The sequence below is a fragment of the Labrus mixtus genome, chromosome 16 (genome assembly GCF_963584025.1).
Source record: "Labrus mixtus chromosome 16, fLabMix1.1, whole genome shotgun sequence".
NCBI lineage: Eukaryota > Metazoa > Chordata > Actinopteri > Labriformes > Labridae > Labrus > Labrus mixtus.
The window spans coordinates 21,147,301-21,161,417 of NC_083627.1; the positions used below are offsets into that span (position 1 = coordinate 21,147,301).

Consider the following 14,117-nt stretch of genomic DNA (forward strand, 5'->3'; position numbering starts at 1 on the left):
TTCACAACTTGTTCCTTCTTTGAGTTGTGGGTTGGGTTCTTTTTTACAGCATTATATTTTAAGCAGTGACCAAAGCAAGTCTGCTCCTGAATCAACAGGTAAAGCATCAGTCTGAAAATATACAATCTTTTATCTAATAAGACGATAATGTACGGAGTGTGTTGCCTGCACATCGATGATGTGTATTTTCCATTTGCAATTAGGCTTGTTTTGTGCAGGGCACCTAACCCTGCGGGACTCCTCTGACCCGCACAAAGACCGTGTGAGACTTTTATGGGCTGCTGTAGATACGTCAGGCACTGCGCTGCACCGTGAAGATGGCGGAGGCTGCGGACACACCACAACACCGGTTTTTCTGTCACTGCTGTAAATGTGAAACTAACCCCAAACTCCCGGTGAGTCATTTTAAGAGTGTGTTTTTATTCCACACATGCTGCTGTGGGGATCATCCACGCGGCCAGGGGGGTGTGTGATTACATGTTCAGAGCTCCCTTATTTCTCAAAGAAGTTAAACATAGTGATTTTTAACAGTTTGTTCTAAAATCAAACATACTGGGATCAGTTAAGTATCCAAATGTCCAAATGTTGGTGGTGGTTTTGTGCGTAAAGCACGAGCAAAGATCTCATATCAGAGAGAGAGAGAGTCAAATCTGGCGATTCACGTTGCCATATTTAGAAGCACCACTGCAGGCGACTTAGTGTCCAGTTGTCTACTGTCAACTGCGTGTGAGAGACGTAAAAGGGTCTGTCTGGGCGTCACCACATTCACCAGCAGCCGCACACAGAGGGCTCACTAAACTGTTGCATGCCACACAGCCGCAAATAGGTGCTGTGAACAAATGCTTTCTCGTGTGTCTCTTTAGTCTTTCACGTTAACTGATTTTGTTGTTGGTCAATTTGTTGTGATTGCATTAGTTGCGCAGCTGACGCTTTTCTTGGCACGATTACGCACCGACGTTGTTATGATGGGGGCAAAGCGCACGTGTGTTTGCATGTGCGTGATAGTGACACCGAGTGAGTTTATATGAGGGAAAGAGAAAGACTGGATGAAGCTGTGCTGTAATGACTTAACATAAAATACTTTAATGTGCAAATACCTTTGGTTGCTACCCTTTTTGTGTGTGATTAATTTCACAATAAATGATGTGGAGGAACAGGATGAAAAGACAGAGGTCCCTTGATGGAATCAAACCTGTCCTTGGACATTGTAATAACAATTAGCTTTACCATTTTGACACTATGATGCATCTCTTATTTCTGTTAGCATTTGACTGTTCTTGTGTGATTGATCTAGGCTATCTCTTTTTGGTTGGAAAATGGTTTTGTGGAGACGGTTAAAAAAACTTTTCTCCCTTTTAAAGTGACAGCATGTGCATCCTGTTGACCTCGGGGTTAAGAGCAGTTCCAGAAAACAGAAAGTTTGCATCTTTTGTCGCTTATTATAGCCTACATTTTCTCCTACAGTACACATCATAACTGTTAATGAAAACTGCAAAAATAAATAAGTCATGTGCCAGGTATAACATGTAATACAAATATTTCTAGAATAATAGAGGCAGCAGCAGCAGTGGTGGTATAACACTTTAGCATCCAAGTGTCCACATTCTTTTGGAAAGGCATTTGTTTTTTTCTCTTAAAGGATTTAGTGTGCTCCACATGTGACTCGGGCTTCATCGAGGAGGTGGCAGAAGACTCCAGGTAGGACTCAGCTTTGGTGTTTATATGAATGTTTTTTACTCAAAGGCATTTAAATGTATGATTACACTGTAAGCAAGTCTGAAAAGTTTCAGTCTTTAATGATGTTTTCTCATTTTTCTCCTTTGACAGTAACACAGATTTGTTTAATTTGCTGTCTAGTCTCCTGCAGGACAGTGCGTCATCCTCAAGCGAAGTTTCAAACTCCTCGTTGTTCTCAGAGGTATGTCCTTGAACATGGCGTTTTAATAGACACACTCGTCTTTGACAGGCGTTTTGTTTGACATATTTTTCTGTGCTCGCTCTCCAAAGTTATGGCAGCTGCTGTTTATGGAGCGCTCGGCTCTGCTGTCAAATCCGCCCTCTTCAGAGTCAGACCCAGTGGACGGCGACCATATATCTGCAGGTCAGAGCTGTCCGTCTCAAGCTATGCCCGGTGCTGTCGAGGCCACAGAACAAGAGTTTTCCTCCCCGCCTGAGCAGGAGAGGCCGTCCAGGCCTGAACAGAGGCCTGCAGTGGAAGGGTGTGTGGACATGGTACACAGAAACATCACCAGTGTGTGCTGAACTCTCACAGTGTAAAGTGTTATACATTTCTAATGTTCATGTCTTGTGAGAAAGTGCATGGAGATAAAAGGTGGACTGAGAAACTAACACCAACAAACATACCAGTAGATACACATCAGCTTCATGATTTCACTGCAAACAGAAACATCGGATTGATTATTTTTAACACATTTATCAGAGTCTATAAAAGTTCATTCAACGTGGTTAGATTACACCATAAAAAACGTTTTTCTACATTCAGTTCAAAACCTTTATGTATCTATATAGTATATTTATAGCCTACAAGTGCCAGGGCATTTATGAAGGTGCATGAAAAGAGGACAAGAGGTTAGGTTAGGTATTTTCTCATTTATTAGTACCTATTTATTATAAACCGTTAACAAAAATACCACAGACATTTTCAAAATTCTTTGTGATGTATTTTAAACTTAGAGTATGTTTGCTAAGCAAGTTTGTATCTTGACTGCTAAAGGTTAGTGTTTTTGGATGACAATGTCAGCTCCATCAGAACTGATGTTGAAGAAGAATGTAACATAATTTAATAAACTTATTGTTGATTTAACAACATGCAGTAAAAGAAAACTATTATGCGTGTCCTTTAAACATATTTCTTGACAAATTGGTCTTTATTGGAAAAATGTGATTCCAGCTGAGGTCGTGACTCTAACTTTTCCAGTAGTAGTAGTCGGGACAAAGCAGCTGCCAAGTCTGAGGTTTATGGGTTGTAATCTTAAACTAAAAGTAAAATCAATTGGTGTTGAGTGGTTGTTATCATCAATGTGTGTAAAAAATATATATGCATATTTTTCACCTGAATGACTTTTCCCATGCTCAAATTGAGTTACTTTGTGACATGGCAACATGGTTATACAGTTATTGCATAATATAAATCCATCAAGTTTCCAAATTGAAGTATCCCTAGTGTAGTAATTTAATAAGAAAAACTTAAATTATGAAAGTGATCATGGGACTCGTCCTCTTCAGATTCCCTTTAAGCTGTTTGACACTCGTGATCAGTTGTATGCTTTTGTTATTTTGAGTAGAACAGCTGTATGTATCATTTGATTCACTAACTCCATAATAATCAAAAAGGCACGGCATGAATTTAAACAACTCAATTCACTGCTGTGAAAGCTCACTAAAGCGGAGAATCTCTGCTCTCTTCCTTCTCTGTCCTTCCACAGGATCGTGCAGCAGTTCTTGTCTGGCCTGTTTGCCAACAACGGAAACCCGGGTGCTGCACCAGCTGCCCTGTAAACGCCTTTTTACTTTTTTTGATTTGCATCATTGACTTTTGATTTCTTTTATAGCTCTGTGCCAACCTCTCTCTCTCTTCCTGTTCTTCTCTCAGATCCAGTATGCTGCAGTTGTATGGAAACCCTGGAGATTATGCATGGGGTCAGGGAGGTCTGGATGCTGTCATCACAGAGGTCAGTGACATCAGAGGTGCTGGTTTGTTTGCATATGGCCTCATGATAAGTTGGAGCATGGTGTCTTCTTCTTCTTCTTCCCCCTCTCTCAGCCCTCTTTGAAGAATAACTACTTCTACATCTCCTTTTTCAGTCTGTTTTCACATCCACATCTCTCTATGTCAACATGAAACTCTCTTGTTTCACTGCCCATGTGTTTCCTAATTTCTTTACATATTTATCACACTGTTTTGTTCTTCACTCAGTTATTAGGACAGTTGGAGAACTCTGGCCCCCCTCCTGCAGAGAAGAACATGATCTCATCCCTGCCAACAGTTTGCATCTCTCAGGAACAGACAGGTAGTGTTCACAGCATTGCAAACACCACGTCACGTGATCATTTTTTTGCTTTGATTTTGTGTTGCTCAACCTTTTCATTCCTCCTTATATCCTCCTCTCTTATTGGTTGGGGAGATGTGCCGGCTCCTCCTCTGTTGTTCTTACCTTTACTCGTCTTCCTTCCTCACATATTTCCTCGTCTTCCTCCTCATATTTTTCCTCCCCTCCTTCAACCTTTCCCTCTCCTCTTTCTTAATTTGATATACTGGCTTTATTGGCAGGGATGTTTCATAAAGAACAATTAAGACAAGGTTGTAAAACACAATTTAATCAAGTAATTGGACAATAAATGGAAAGGACAACAGCGACATGTGTATCCATATGTATTCATGTGTGTTCTCTCGTCACCACTAGTCACCACACATTGTGTAGCTAAATATTCTTCATGTTCCTCTGTAGTACCTTTTTACTGTCAACTAGTTCTTTGGTATATTTCATCATGTTCATCATATCACGTTGCAGTCACTTAGTCTGTACTGTCTCTGTTTGCTGTCTCTGTCACTAGATAGAAATCCTGTCAAACTGAACTCAGGATTTAAGGCCAACAGCAGTTAGGTTTGTTTGGGATTTTGGTTTGATTCATCCACTGTTCCAGGGAGGAATCTTTTGTTCATTTCACATCATAACATGGTTTACTTTGATTAGCAGAGCTAAGATTCTTATTTTGTCCCACAAGCTGGACTTTTTTGTGGCGTCCGGTTCTTCAACTGTAGCGCCTGAAATCACATAGTCTTGGGTTGAACCAGGGGCAGAGCCAGGGGTGGCCAGGGCCACGCTGTACATCTGATAAGCCTATACTATGATTGGCTATTTGTCTTGTCAGAGGGGAGACTCAAATTAGAAATAACTATTTAAGTTGTGTCGAAACATTCTGCTTGTAGCTTTAGGACCAACAGCAGTTAAGTTTGCTGAAACATTGCCAATAAATGTATTTTTGTAAGTTAGAGAGTGTGCAGGAGTTCGCTTGTAATCATGAGAGAACCGAGTGAATTAGGTTATTTTTCTTTGGAGTCCAATAGCAGAACAAACCCCAAACTTCTCTGGCGAGAGGTTGGATAAAACTGCCTTTAGTTCTCAAAATTCGAATCAATATGTTATTATACATTTTTTTCGAGTTACAAACAATGATTTGTATGCTTTCCTTTTCAGTTTCAGTTTTTAACCAGCATACATTTTGTTTTCTTTTAGTTTATATTTCATTTTCCCCTTTACTTATACCCATTATCATGCCCCTCCTGCTCTTAACTCTGCTTCCCATCTCTTCTACTTCCCCTTTGTAATCCCTCCACTTATGTCTTTATTTTCTCCTCCTTATTGCAAAGAGGAGACCTGCATATTTAGGAGCATGTGTCAGTAAATCATGTTGCTCCTGGTGACTAAAGACCAGCTAAAAAGACAGAAATGATAGCACAATACATACAGACAGGAAATATGTATTCTTCTCTCCTCAATCTAAGAATTTAATACATGTTTTGATATTGAATAAAGAATTGAGTTAAAAACTTCAACATGCCTTCAGAAATCAGAAGTAATGACTCATTGTGCATTTCATGAATGTGTTTTCTGAATCGTCTTGTTTCACCTGTTTGTGTTTTTTCAGACTGCAGACTGGAGTGTCCGGTGTGTAGGGAGGAGTACTTATTGGGGGAATCTGTCAGGAAGCTTCCCTGCCTCCATATCTTCCACAGTGAATGTATAGTGCCTTGGCTGGAGCAGGTGAGGATGAGGCGTGGATGTGGATAAAGGTTTTGTACGCACATTGGATTTGACATGTCACACTCACAGAGACACAGAAACCTTTTGTTAGCTGAGCTTCAACTTTCAATGCCGTTAGCTTTTGACTTCAAATCAATACATTGTCTCTCTTTGTCACAGCATGATACCTGCCCAGTGTGCCGTAAAAGCCTTGACGGTGTCGACAACAGCCTCCCGCCCACATCAGAACCCCAAGACGCCCGCTTCATCCGGACAGAGCAACAGGAGAGGCAGGCGAGCTAAGAAAAGGGCCTACACCTCTACCTCCTTCACGCTTTTCAAGAGACACAGAGACTGCTTTTGAATTAAACGCATATCATGCATCAGTTATCATTTGCTGCTGCGACTCTTACTCCATTCTCTGCTGAGGACCTTTATGTTTACTCATCCAGTATGTTCATTTTCTAACTAACACATAGAAGCCCCTCGGCACGATGGAGGTGTAGTGCCCTTCTCGCTACACTGCTTCAAAGGTGGATGTCTGAATGACTGACTTTGATGTCACTTACTACTCAGCACTGAGCTGCCAGTGGTTTTCTAAATGATGGAGATACACAGTTATGCATTAAGGTTCTTGGTAAAAGGAAATTCTTAAAGCAGTATATTTTGTGGTCTTTTTATTTTCCTCTTTATTGAAAGCTTATAGAAGGCTTACCCTGTGATCCTTGACCTCTACACCTCCTTTATCTCTGAGGCCTATATATTCTTCACATATATTTGTATTGGTCTACATACCAATAGGTTAATAAGTGGGGTTCACACTACACTTTTGTTTCAGTGAGTACATATTTGAAGCTTTTCTGTGCACATTTTCACATATTGCAGTCAGCACTGTTGTAACGGTTTGTTAGATTACAGTTCTTCCATTGTAACAGAATAATTGTCAGTATATGCAGAAAATGTACAGTTCAGTAAAATATAGGCTAATCCCGTCAGAATGAAATACACACCGATAGAAAATTGTCTGCTGCCTTTTTATGCTTTATACCATCCTAAAAGGATTTTTTTTGACAGTTTGGGATTTGTGGTCGGACACAAGCAAGCTGGAGAATTTGTTTTCTTCTAATTCTGACATTTTATGAATAGCCTACTATTGGCAATTAATAAATTTGAGCTATATTTAGGCTATGTAAGCTGTTGTAGCCCTAATAGAATAGAAAGTGTCAGGCTTTTAAACTTTACCAAGAACATATTTTGCCTCTAAAAAACATCAAATGCATTGAAGATTTCAATAAAGCTATGCAATGACTTTTATCAAATATTTTCCCACCTTCAGATTGCATGTTTTCATTTTCACCAACATCAAGTCCAAAATACACTGACAGCCTATATGCAAAAAGGCACTGATTGCTTATTATAGTATATAAGCTGTCACCTGGAATACCTATAGGCCTTATCTTTTTGCTGAATCACATTTCTGCAATTGTTTGAGATGAATTACCTACATCAATCCATGTTTCCTTTAAATGTTAATTAAGTGAACGCTTGTCGACTGATTTATTTAGTCTAATTAAACCAATATGGATTATAGCACATGGTGTTAAAAACAGTAGGCTATCCAATTCTTTAATATAAAACATTCCCAACTAAATAAGAACAAATGAAGAAACACAGCTTTCAAAATAGAATAGACAACATCCAAATAACATCCAAAAACGCATCACAAAAAGCAGACAGTCCAAATTAATCTGCAAACAAAACAAGGATAGCTACAGAAGCCTAGCCTAACTATTATAATGTAAATTTTATCATTTAAGATAACAGGATTAGGTAACACTTTATTATTTATTTATTATTTGTTCGTGGCTTGTAAATATTTTATAAAGCGTCTATTAGCATTATTAAGATGGTTATTATAAAGTTGGAATTGAAGATTATAATCCCTTATTATACTTTGTAAAGCATCTATAAATATTTTTTAGATAGATAATTAATATTTTATCAATGATCAATAATTGGTTTATAAAGCAAACACTATTAACTATAATTTCATTGTTTGTTAACAGTAAATAACTATGAACTAATGGTTAATTAACTATGTATTTACCCTTTATAGATGATGGTTATTATAAAGTGTTACCCAGGATTATTTATTTATAGGGTTGTGGATGCTTGTCTGTACTGTTTCCTTATCCTAACGTTATGTTGACGCTGTTCTTCGTAGCAGCTGAACGCAGCATCGCCGTGTTGACAGTTGACAGTGAACACACTCCCGGACCCGCCTGAAACACGGTTGTCAATGGCAACTGAAAATAGTCATATAAAGAAACACAGACTCTTTTTATTTCAAAGACTTTTTATTTCAAAAACCGACATTTGCTCTCCTCTCTGCTCTCCTCTCATCCTCTCCCTTCTTCCGCCCTCCTCCTCGGTCCGTCCTCCCCTCCCTCCCCCGCCTCCCCCCCTCCTCTCCCCGTGTTGTACTGACACAGTAGCGATACGGGGCTGAGCAGACATGGAGGCCCGATTAACGAGAGAGGCCCGTGCTGACACATCCAGGCCCAGCTAACGGTGTGTCGGGAAGGATTTCGGAGCATCTCGGGAGATATTACGGATACCACTCGCTGTAAGGAAAAAGGATTTTTACCACCGAAGAAGAAATAGAGGGAGATCCATTTCGGGGTCTCTGTTGATTCAACGCAGCCGCCATTTTGTTGACAGTTAGTGTTTTTTTTAATAACCTACACGGCGCTGCATCTGATATTTTATGCCACTGGAATATAACTCGCCATATTTTTATTTTTTTGCGTGTGAATTTAGTTTATATACATTGTGCCTTTTGCATTTGAACCAACGTTGGATTTTATTTTTCTGATTTAGCTGACTTAGCTTGTACATCGTTAGCCGCTGTAGCTGAGATGTAGTAACACGAGTGTCTACGGAGATGTAAGATTATGTTCATCACTTTACACAGGGTTGTGTCATATATTCACTTAGTCTACACAAAGTGTTTGAAAGCTGTGCGTATTTACTACTATTTTACTACCTAAATACAGTATAAGTTAAAGCTTTGCAGGGATAAATAAGGCTTCTGATAGATGGCTAGGTTAGCCGCTGATACAAAATGTAACGTTAGCAGAAGCTGTGTGTTATTGGACGGGTGGTAGCTACTAGCTTCTTACAAAATAAACACAAGCATTTCTCAGTGCATTGGGTTGTATTAAGTGTCATTACTGTACAACCTCACCTTTTACTAGCATGTCATACGTAAAAAAACGTGTTTTGGTATGCTGAGCATGCTTGCACACAACTTACACTGTCACAAGTTTGTGTATTAAATGTTGCAACAATCACACATAGTTGGCGGTCAATAGCTCCGTGTGCATTGGCACTGATTTGTTTGATTATTACCTTGTTATGACCGATAATACGTTTGTTGTGCAATCGAATAAAATTGACATATTGCAGATTATCGCGTAATAAAACGGCATACACTTTGAATCTAGGTCCTAATGTAACATAGTCCGAATCTGACACTTTCCCCCATGTTTTGGTTTTCGCAATTCAGTGCTTGGAAGATAAAAAACAATGTGGCCACCACGTTGATACTCACGAAGGGAGGACACGGCGGAATAATGTGATCACCGTTTCTGGACAATCACAGAGGTGAGTGAATATGATTTAAAGTAGATTGTAGTATTGTTGCTGTTGACATCAGTGTAGATTCACCACAGTCTGCTCCCTGTTGCTGTTTGGTCGACCCTGTAGATGTTTACGCATGAGTATATGTTTGCAAATCATTACTCGGTTGCATGCATTGCATCCCCCCTTTAGAAACTACAAAAAGCAAGTCTCTGAAGGCCGGGGCTTCTATCGTTTCAGACCGTAAACATGACTAATCAGGGGTGAATTTAAAAGTGAAAATGAAGGTGATGCGTTCACAGACTCGCGTGTTATTCCCCTTGAGAGGCAGTGTTGACTAAACGGGAAGCAGACAGCGTTATTATGTCTGTTCCGCTGGTCAACCACTGTTTTTGCTTAACACAAGGGCATGTGTACTTAATTGAGATTGTCTATGCAAATTGTACATTGGATTACGGCTAAGTTTCCTGGACTCCTAAAGAATGCACACAGTGCTGCTGGTCTGACACCTGTCATTCTGCTCCCATGTATTTGAAGCCTTCTGCTGCAATTCGTTGACCTACGAGGTTCACACATTAATACTGTCCCCTTCGTTAAAGTCTGTCATGAGGTTTGTGCACTTTCTCTGTTAGACCACACAAACTAATGGTAGTAGTAAAGGAATTTGGCACCCCCCTCCCCCCCACCCCTTCTAAACTAATGCCGATGGAGTAAAAGCCCTGGAAATGACACGGCGCTCTGAGGGCAGACGCCAGCCCTCATGTGAATAAGTGGGGGGTGGGCGGGTTGGATACTATTGCTATGGCCAAGGGGAAATCAGCAGTTATGAACAACGTGTGCAAAAGTGAGGAGGGAGTGAAAGGAGGGAGGGAGTAAGGGATAAGACATGGGAGGGGGCGCGGGAAGTTGTTTACTACGTTCCTGCCTGCTCTGCCATTTCTTAGCTCCTTGGCCTGATATTGATTATTGATTCTCTGTTTCACATTCGACATTTGTTATTCCTGTTTATAACCGTCTAAACTCCTAGTGTTCAGAATTTTCAAATCAGGGGTTATTTACCAGAAGGTTAACACATACAAGGAATCTGTGTATAGTGTGTTTTGTGCATATATGGTAATAATATAAATATACTAAAAAGTAGGAAACAAAGTAAACATTAGAACCCCTACTGTTAAAACACAAAGAATAAAGTGAATAGCACAGATTCAAAAGAAAAATATCAGTATAGATACTAGTTCATGAAAAGAGCTGTACAATTTGTGCCGGATCCTGTGAGATGTCGCAAAATGATTTAGTAAAAGTTTACAGTATGGAACACGTTAAAGAAAAACACAGATGATGTTGCATCACTGTAAAGCAGAGAGTAATCTTTTGAGGCATATTGTAATAATCTAACATTTATTTAACATAACCAAAAGCAATGTATGTTAACATAAAGTATTACTCTTAAAGTAAAAGCTACCATCAGACAGGCATGACTGATATGTGTCTTTAACTCTAGTAGCGCTCCTATTAAAGTCTCTCAGTATGACTTTCTTTCCGTTATTCGACAGATTATCAGATCATTTGAAGACAACATGTGCCAGTAAATGTCCTGGGTGAGAGGATTGTTTTGACACGGCAGGAGGTTTTTCTCTAGACTTGTGTCAGCAGCACCCACAGTGTAAGGTACTACAGTTGCTTATTTTTGGCATAGCTGCTGTTAGGCAAGCGGAAGCGGCTGGTATATCTGTGAGTGTTTAGTATAAAGGAATGAGGGCAACATTTGTCACTGTGGGAGAAGGGCACAGGGAACAGTTAGGAGGGTGGCGGTGGGTGAAATGTGTTTTGGATTAGAGCAGGAACACGGTGACTTTAGTTTGTGTGCTGTTACTACGGCTGTCCAAGTTTGCAAAATAGAGACAGGAAGAGGACGGAAAAGCTCTAAGAAATCGGTGAAAGCACACAGAAATTGATGGAGTGTTAAAGAAAAGAGGGAGGTGTGATGTGAGTGTGGTATGTGTAGCGAGGGGGAGTCTACAGTTTTGAGGCGAAATGGAGTGAGTAATTGAAGAAAACATGGAGAAGAGGGCGTGGGGGAGCTACAAGCCAGACTCCAAAAGTCAGGCTGCATTTACTGTGTGGTTCAACAAAAAAAAATCTCTACTACTGTTTTCCAGAGTCATAATCCAAAACAAACATGGTCTAAGACTCTGTGTAGGGCTGATTCAGTTTTTTTTTCTCTGCGTCTGACACTTAGCTGATGTGACGACTTGCATGACTTTCCAGAGGCTCCATTAAGTAGCTCCTTTAGTGCTCTCTGTTAATGTAGGGCGCAGAGAAACCGCCGGCACGTTGACGCTCTATCACTCACTCGCAGTTGCTGCTGGCGAAGGCTGGGAAAGGCAGTCGGATCCTCTGTCTAGTCCCAGAGGGCCCAATGTGCTGAGGTCACAGTTCTGAATTGCCTCCAAATGACTTCACCCGGAGAAAGCACCTGCTTGGGGGCGAATCCGCATTAAATCACTCAGTGGCCATTGGGAGCTGTGGACAACTTCATTGAATTGTTCTGTCCTCTAAGGAGCACAATTAAGAAACATGCAGCTCTCTGCTGCTGCTGTGCTAACGTAGGGATGAGAAGTCGGACTCTATCTCATGCATCCATTTTCACTGCAGCTAATGAGGGAGTTTAAGGGATTGCTCATTTGGCATCTTATCTCGTAACACCTCAGAAGGATGTGGCAGCACTGTGGGATTAACTATTGATTCTGCACTTTAAGGGCTTTGTAGTTCTTTGGTGGACAATTCAGAGTCCTTGAGCCTAAGGTTACATTTCTCAGGTAGAGGATCCTTCGCTGTGTAAATAGGTCACACATTGTTATAGCCTGTTAGGACGAACAAACCATAAAAAGTCACCCAGACAGAATGAAGGACAGCCTCTATCCAAACAGATGATAAAAATTGTTGACCCCCGTCTGCTTTCCAACATCATTCACTTAAAGACATTTTTATACTTCTTGGTTGCATTGCACTGTTCAAAACTGTCAGTGTGTGGTTGATGTTGTGTTTGAAGGTGACTAATGTGGAATTGTTTTGCTCTCTCCTCCCTTCTTTCTCTTTTCTCTTTTTACTCGGACAGTTGAAGGACGGAGAAAGAGGGCTGGACTGCCGAGGAAGGGAGAGAAGCCATCCCCAGTCAAGGAGAGCTTCACCCTAACTGTTATCCCCCTTCCCCTTTCCCCCCCTTCTCCCCAACCCATCCCCTTACAAAAACTCTGCCTGTTAACCACAACATCCCCTACCCAGTAAACCTGCTCACCCCCTAAATTCCTGATGGATACCAAGATCCAAGGAGGGACTGCAACTCCACCCCCTCTTCTCTCAGGTGCCCAAACAGGGGAGAGAGAGAAGGAGGGAGGTGGGGGAAAGAAAGAAGATGAGGAGGAGAAGAAGAGGGACAGAGAAAAGGAGGGAGCGACCGCAGTCTCTGCAGGTGCAGGAGCTAGTGGGCCAGGAGGTGCAGGTAGTGACCAGTCCCATTTCTCCATCAAAGAGAGCAGCCTGTCCGAGGGCAATGTAAAGCTTAAGATTGGCCTTCAAGCAAAACGCATGAAGAAGCCCCCAAAGATCTTGGAGAATTACGTGTGCCGACCAAACTTCAAGGCCACCGTGAGGCATACGGGGCGCGGAGGAGGCGGTTCTCGTGGAAACCGTGCAGGAGCGTCAGGGGACGGGCCGGGCAGTCAAAGCCAGAGTGCAATACAGAGCAGGGAAAAAGAGAAGGAGAAGAGTGCAAGTGTCAGCAAACCAGCCCCATCATCTTCATCATCAACCCCCTCTGCTAAAGCTCCAACTCCACCCCCTCCTGCTCCCACTCCAACCAGCACTACAACCACATCACAAGTGAATGGGAACGTTCCAGCAAAAAAGGTAAGGAGGGAAATCATCAACAATTTATTTATTTTGACATTGTGTACATACCTCAGTACATTAACCATACTTCCTTAAATAGTTTTATAGTCAGTCATCCGTAAAGCAATGGCCCATGACAACGTAACCATAGTAATCACCATATTATTGCACGTATAAAGAGCAAAGCATAAATTGTTCTTTAGTCTTTGTGTCCGCTGTTGGCCTGTCTCTATTCATCATGCACCGCCCCCTCCAATCTCACACCGTGTATGTCGTCTGTCCTCTGTCTCTGCCTGGCCATGTCCTCTCCCCCCTCCCTTGCACGACCTCCCTCTCTCTCTAGCTCTCCCTCTCTGTCCCCAATCTGACCCTGATCTGAAGTGTTATTGAGTCGAATGTAACTTCCCCTATGGGTATGGCAGAGAGGAAGCATTGGACACAGAATCCCATTGATGAATTGCAGTTTATAAAAGGGAAATAAAAACCTATTTCTGATTAATTGTTTGTTGTTTTAGCACTGGGTCTTGAGGTTAGGATTTTGCTTTTAGTTTTAGTAGCATTAGCTCTAAAGCTGCTAGTCTGTCTCATTCTCACATTGGTCTTAATATCAGTGGACTCCAGCAAATAAAAAAAATATGTTAAAGACAAAACGGAATGAGATTCAGAATAAGATGTAATACAATTAATGAATAAGTCAACTAATTGAAAGTAATGTAATCCCAAAATACTTTGATTATTGTTTAGGTGATAATCACTCAAAAATGGCAAACACTTGCAGGTTCAAGCTACCTAGATGTGTATAAACTTGCTGCTTTTCTA

General features: G+C 41.1%; 2 protein-coding genes across 3 annotated transcripts in view; both read left to right on the forward strand.

Annotated features, from left to right (window-relative positions):
• Window positions 1–238: 238 nt before the first annotated feature.
• rnf115b (ring finger protein 115b) lies at window positions 239–7,086 on the forward strand. The gene is made up of 9 exons (XM_061059120.1): window positions 239–395; window positions 1,640–1,698; window positions 1,858–1,918; window positions 2,008–2,219; window positions 3,447–3,515; window positions 3,614–3,692; window positions 3,938–4,031; window positions 5,671–5,786; window positions 5,946–7,086. The coding sequence occupies exons 1-9, from the start codon at window positions 318–320 to the stop codon at window positions 6,066–6,068; spliced, it is 891 nt and encodes a 296-aa protein (XP_060915103.1). The 5' UTR covers window positions 239–317; the 3' UTR covers window positions 6,069–7,086.
• Window positions 7,087–8,249: 1,163 nt separating this feature from the next.
• ash1l (ash1 (absent, small, or homeotic)-like (Drosophila)) overlaps window positions 8,250–14,117 on the forward strand; it is a 32,245-nt gene continuing 26,377 nt past the window's right edge. The window contains exons 1-3 of one of the 2 annotated variants that reach the window (XM_061060283.1): window positions 8,250–8,391; window positions 9,334–9,431; window positions 12,526–13,316. In XM_061060283.1, the coding sequence (XP_060916266.1) occupies window positions 12,720–13,316 (597 nt within the window). In that variant the 5' untranslated portion in view covers window positions 8,250–8,391; window positions 9,334–9,431; window positions 12,526–12,719. Of the gene's footprint in view, window positions 8,392–9,333; window positions 9,432–12,525; window positions 13,317–14,117 lie in introns of those variants that run through there. The other variant, XM_061060284.1, reaches the window with a different exon arrangement.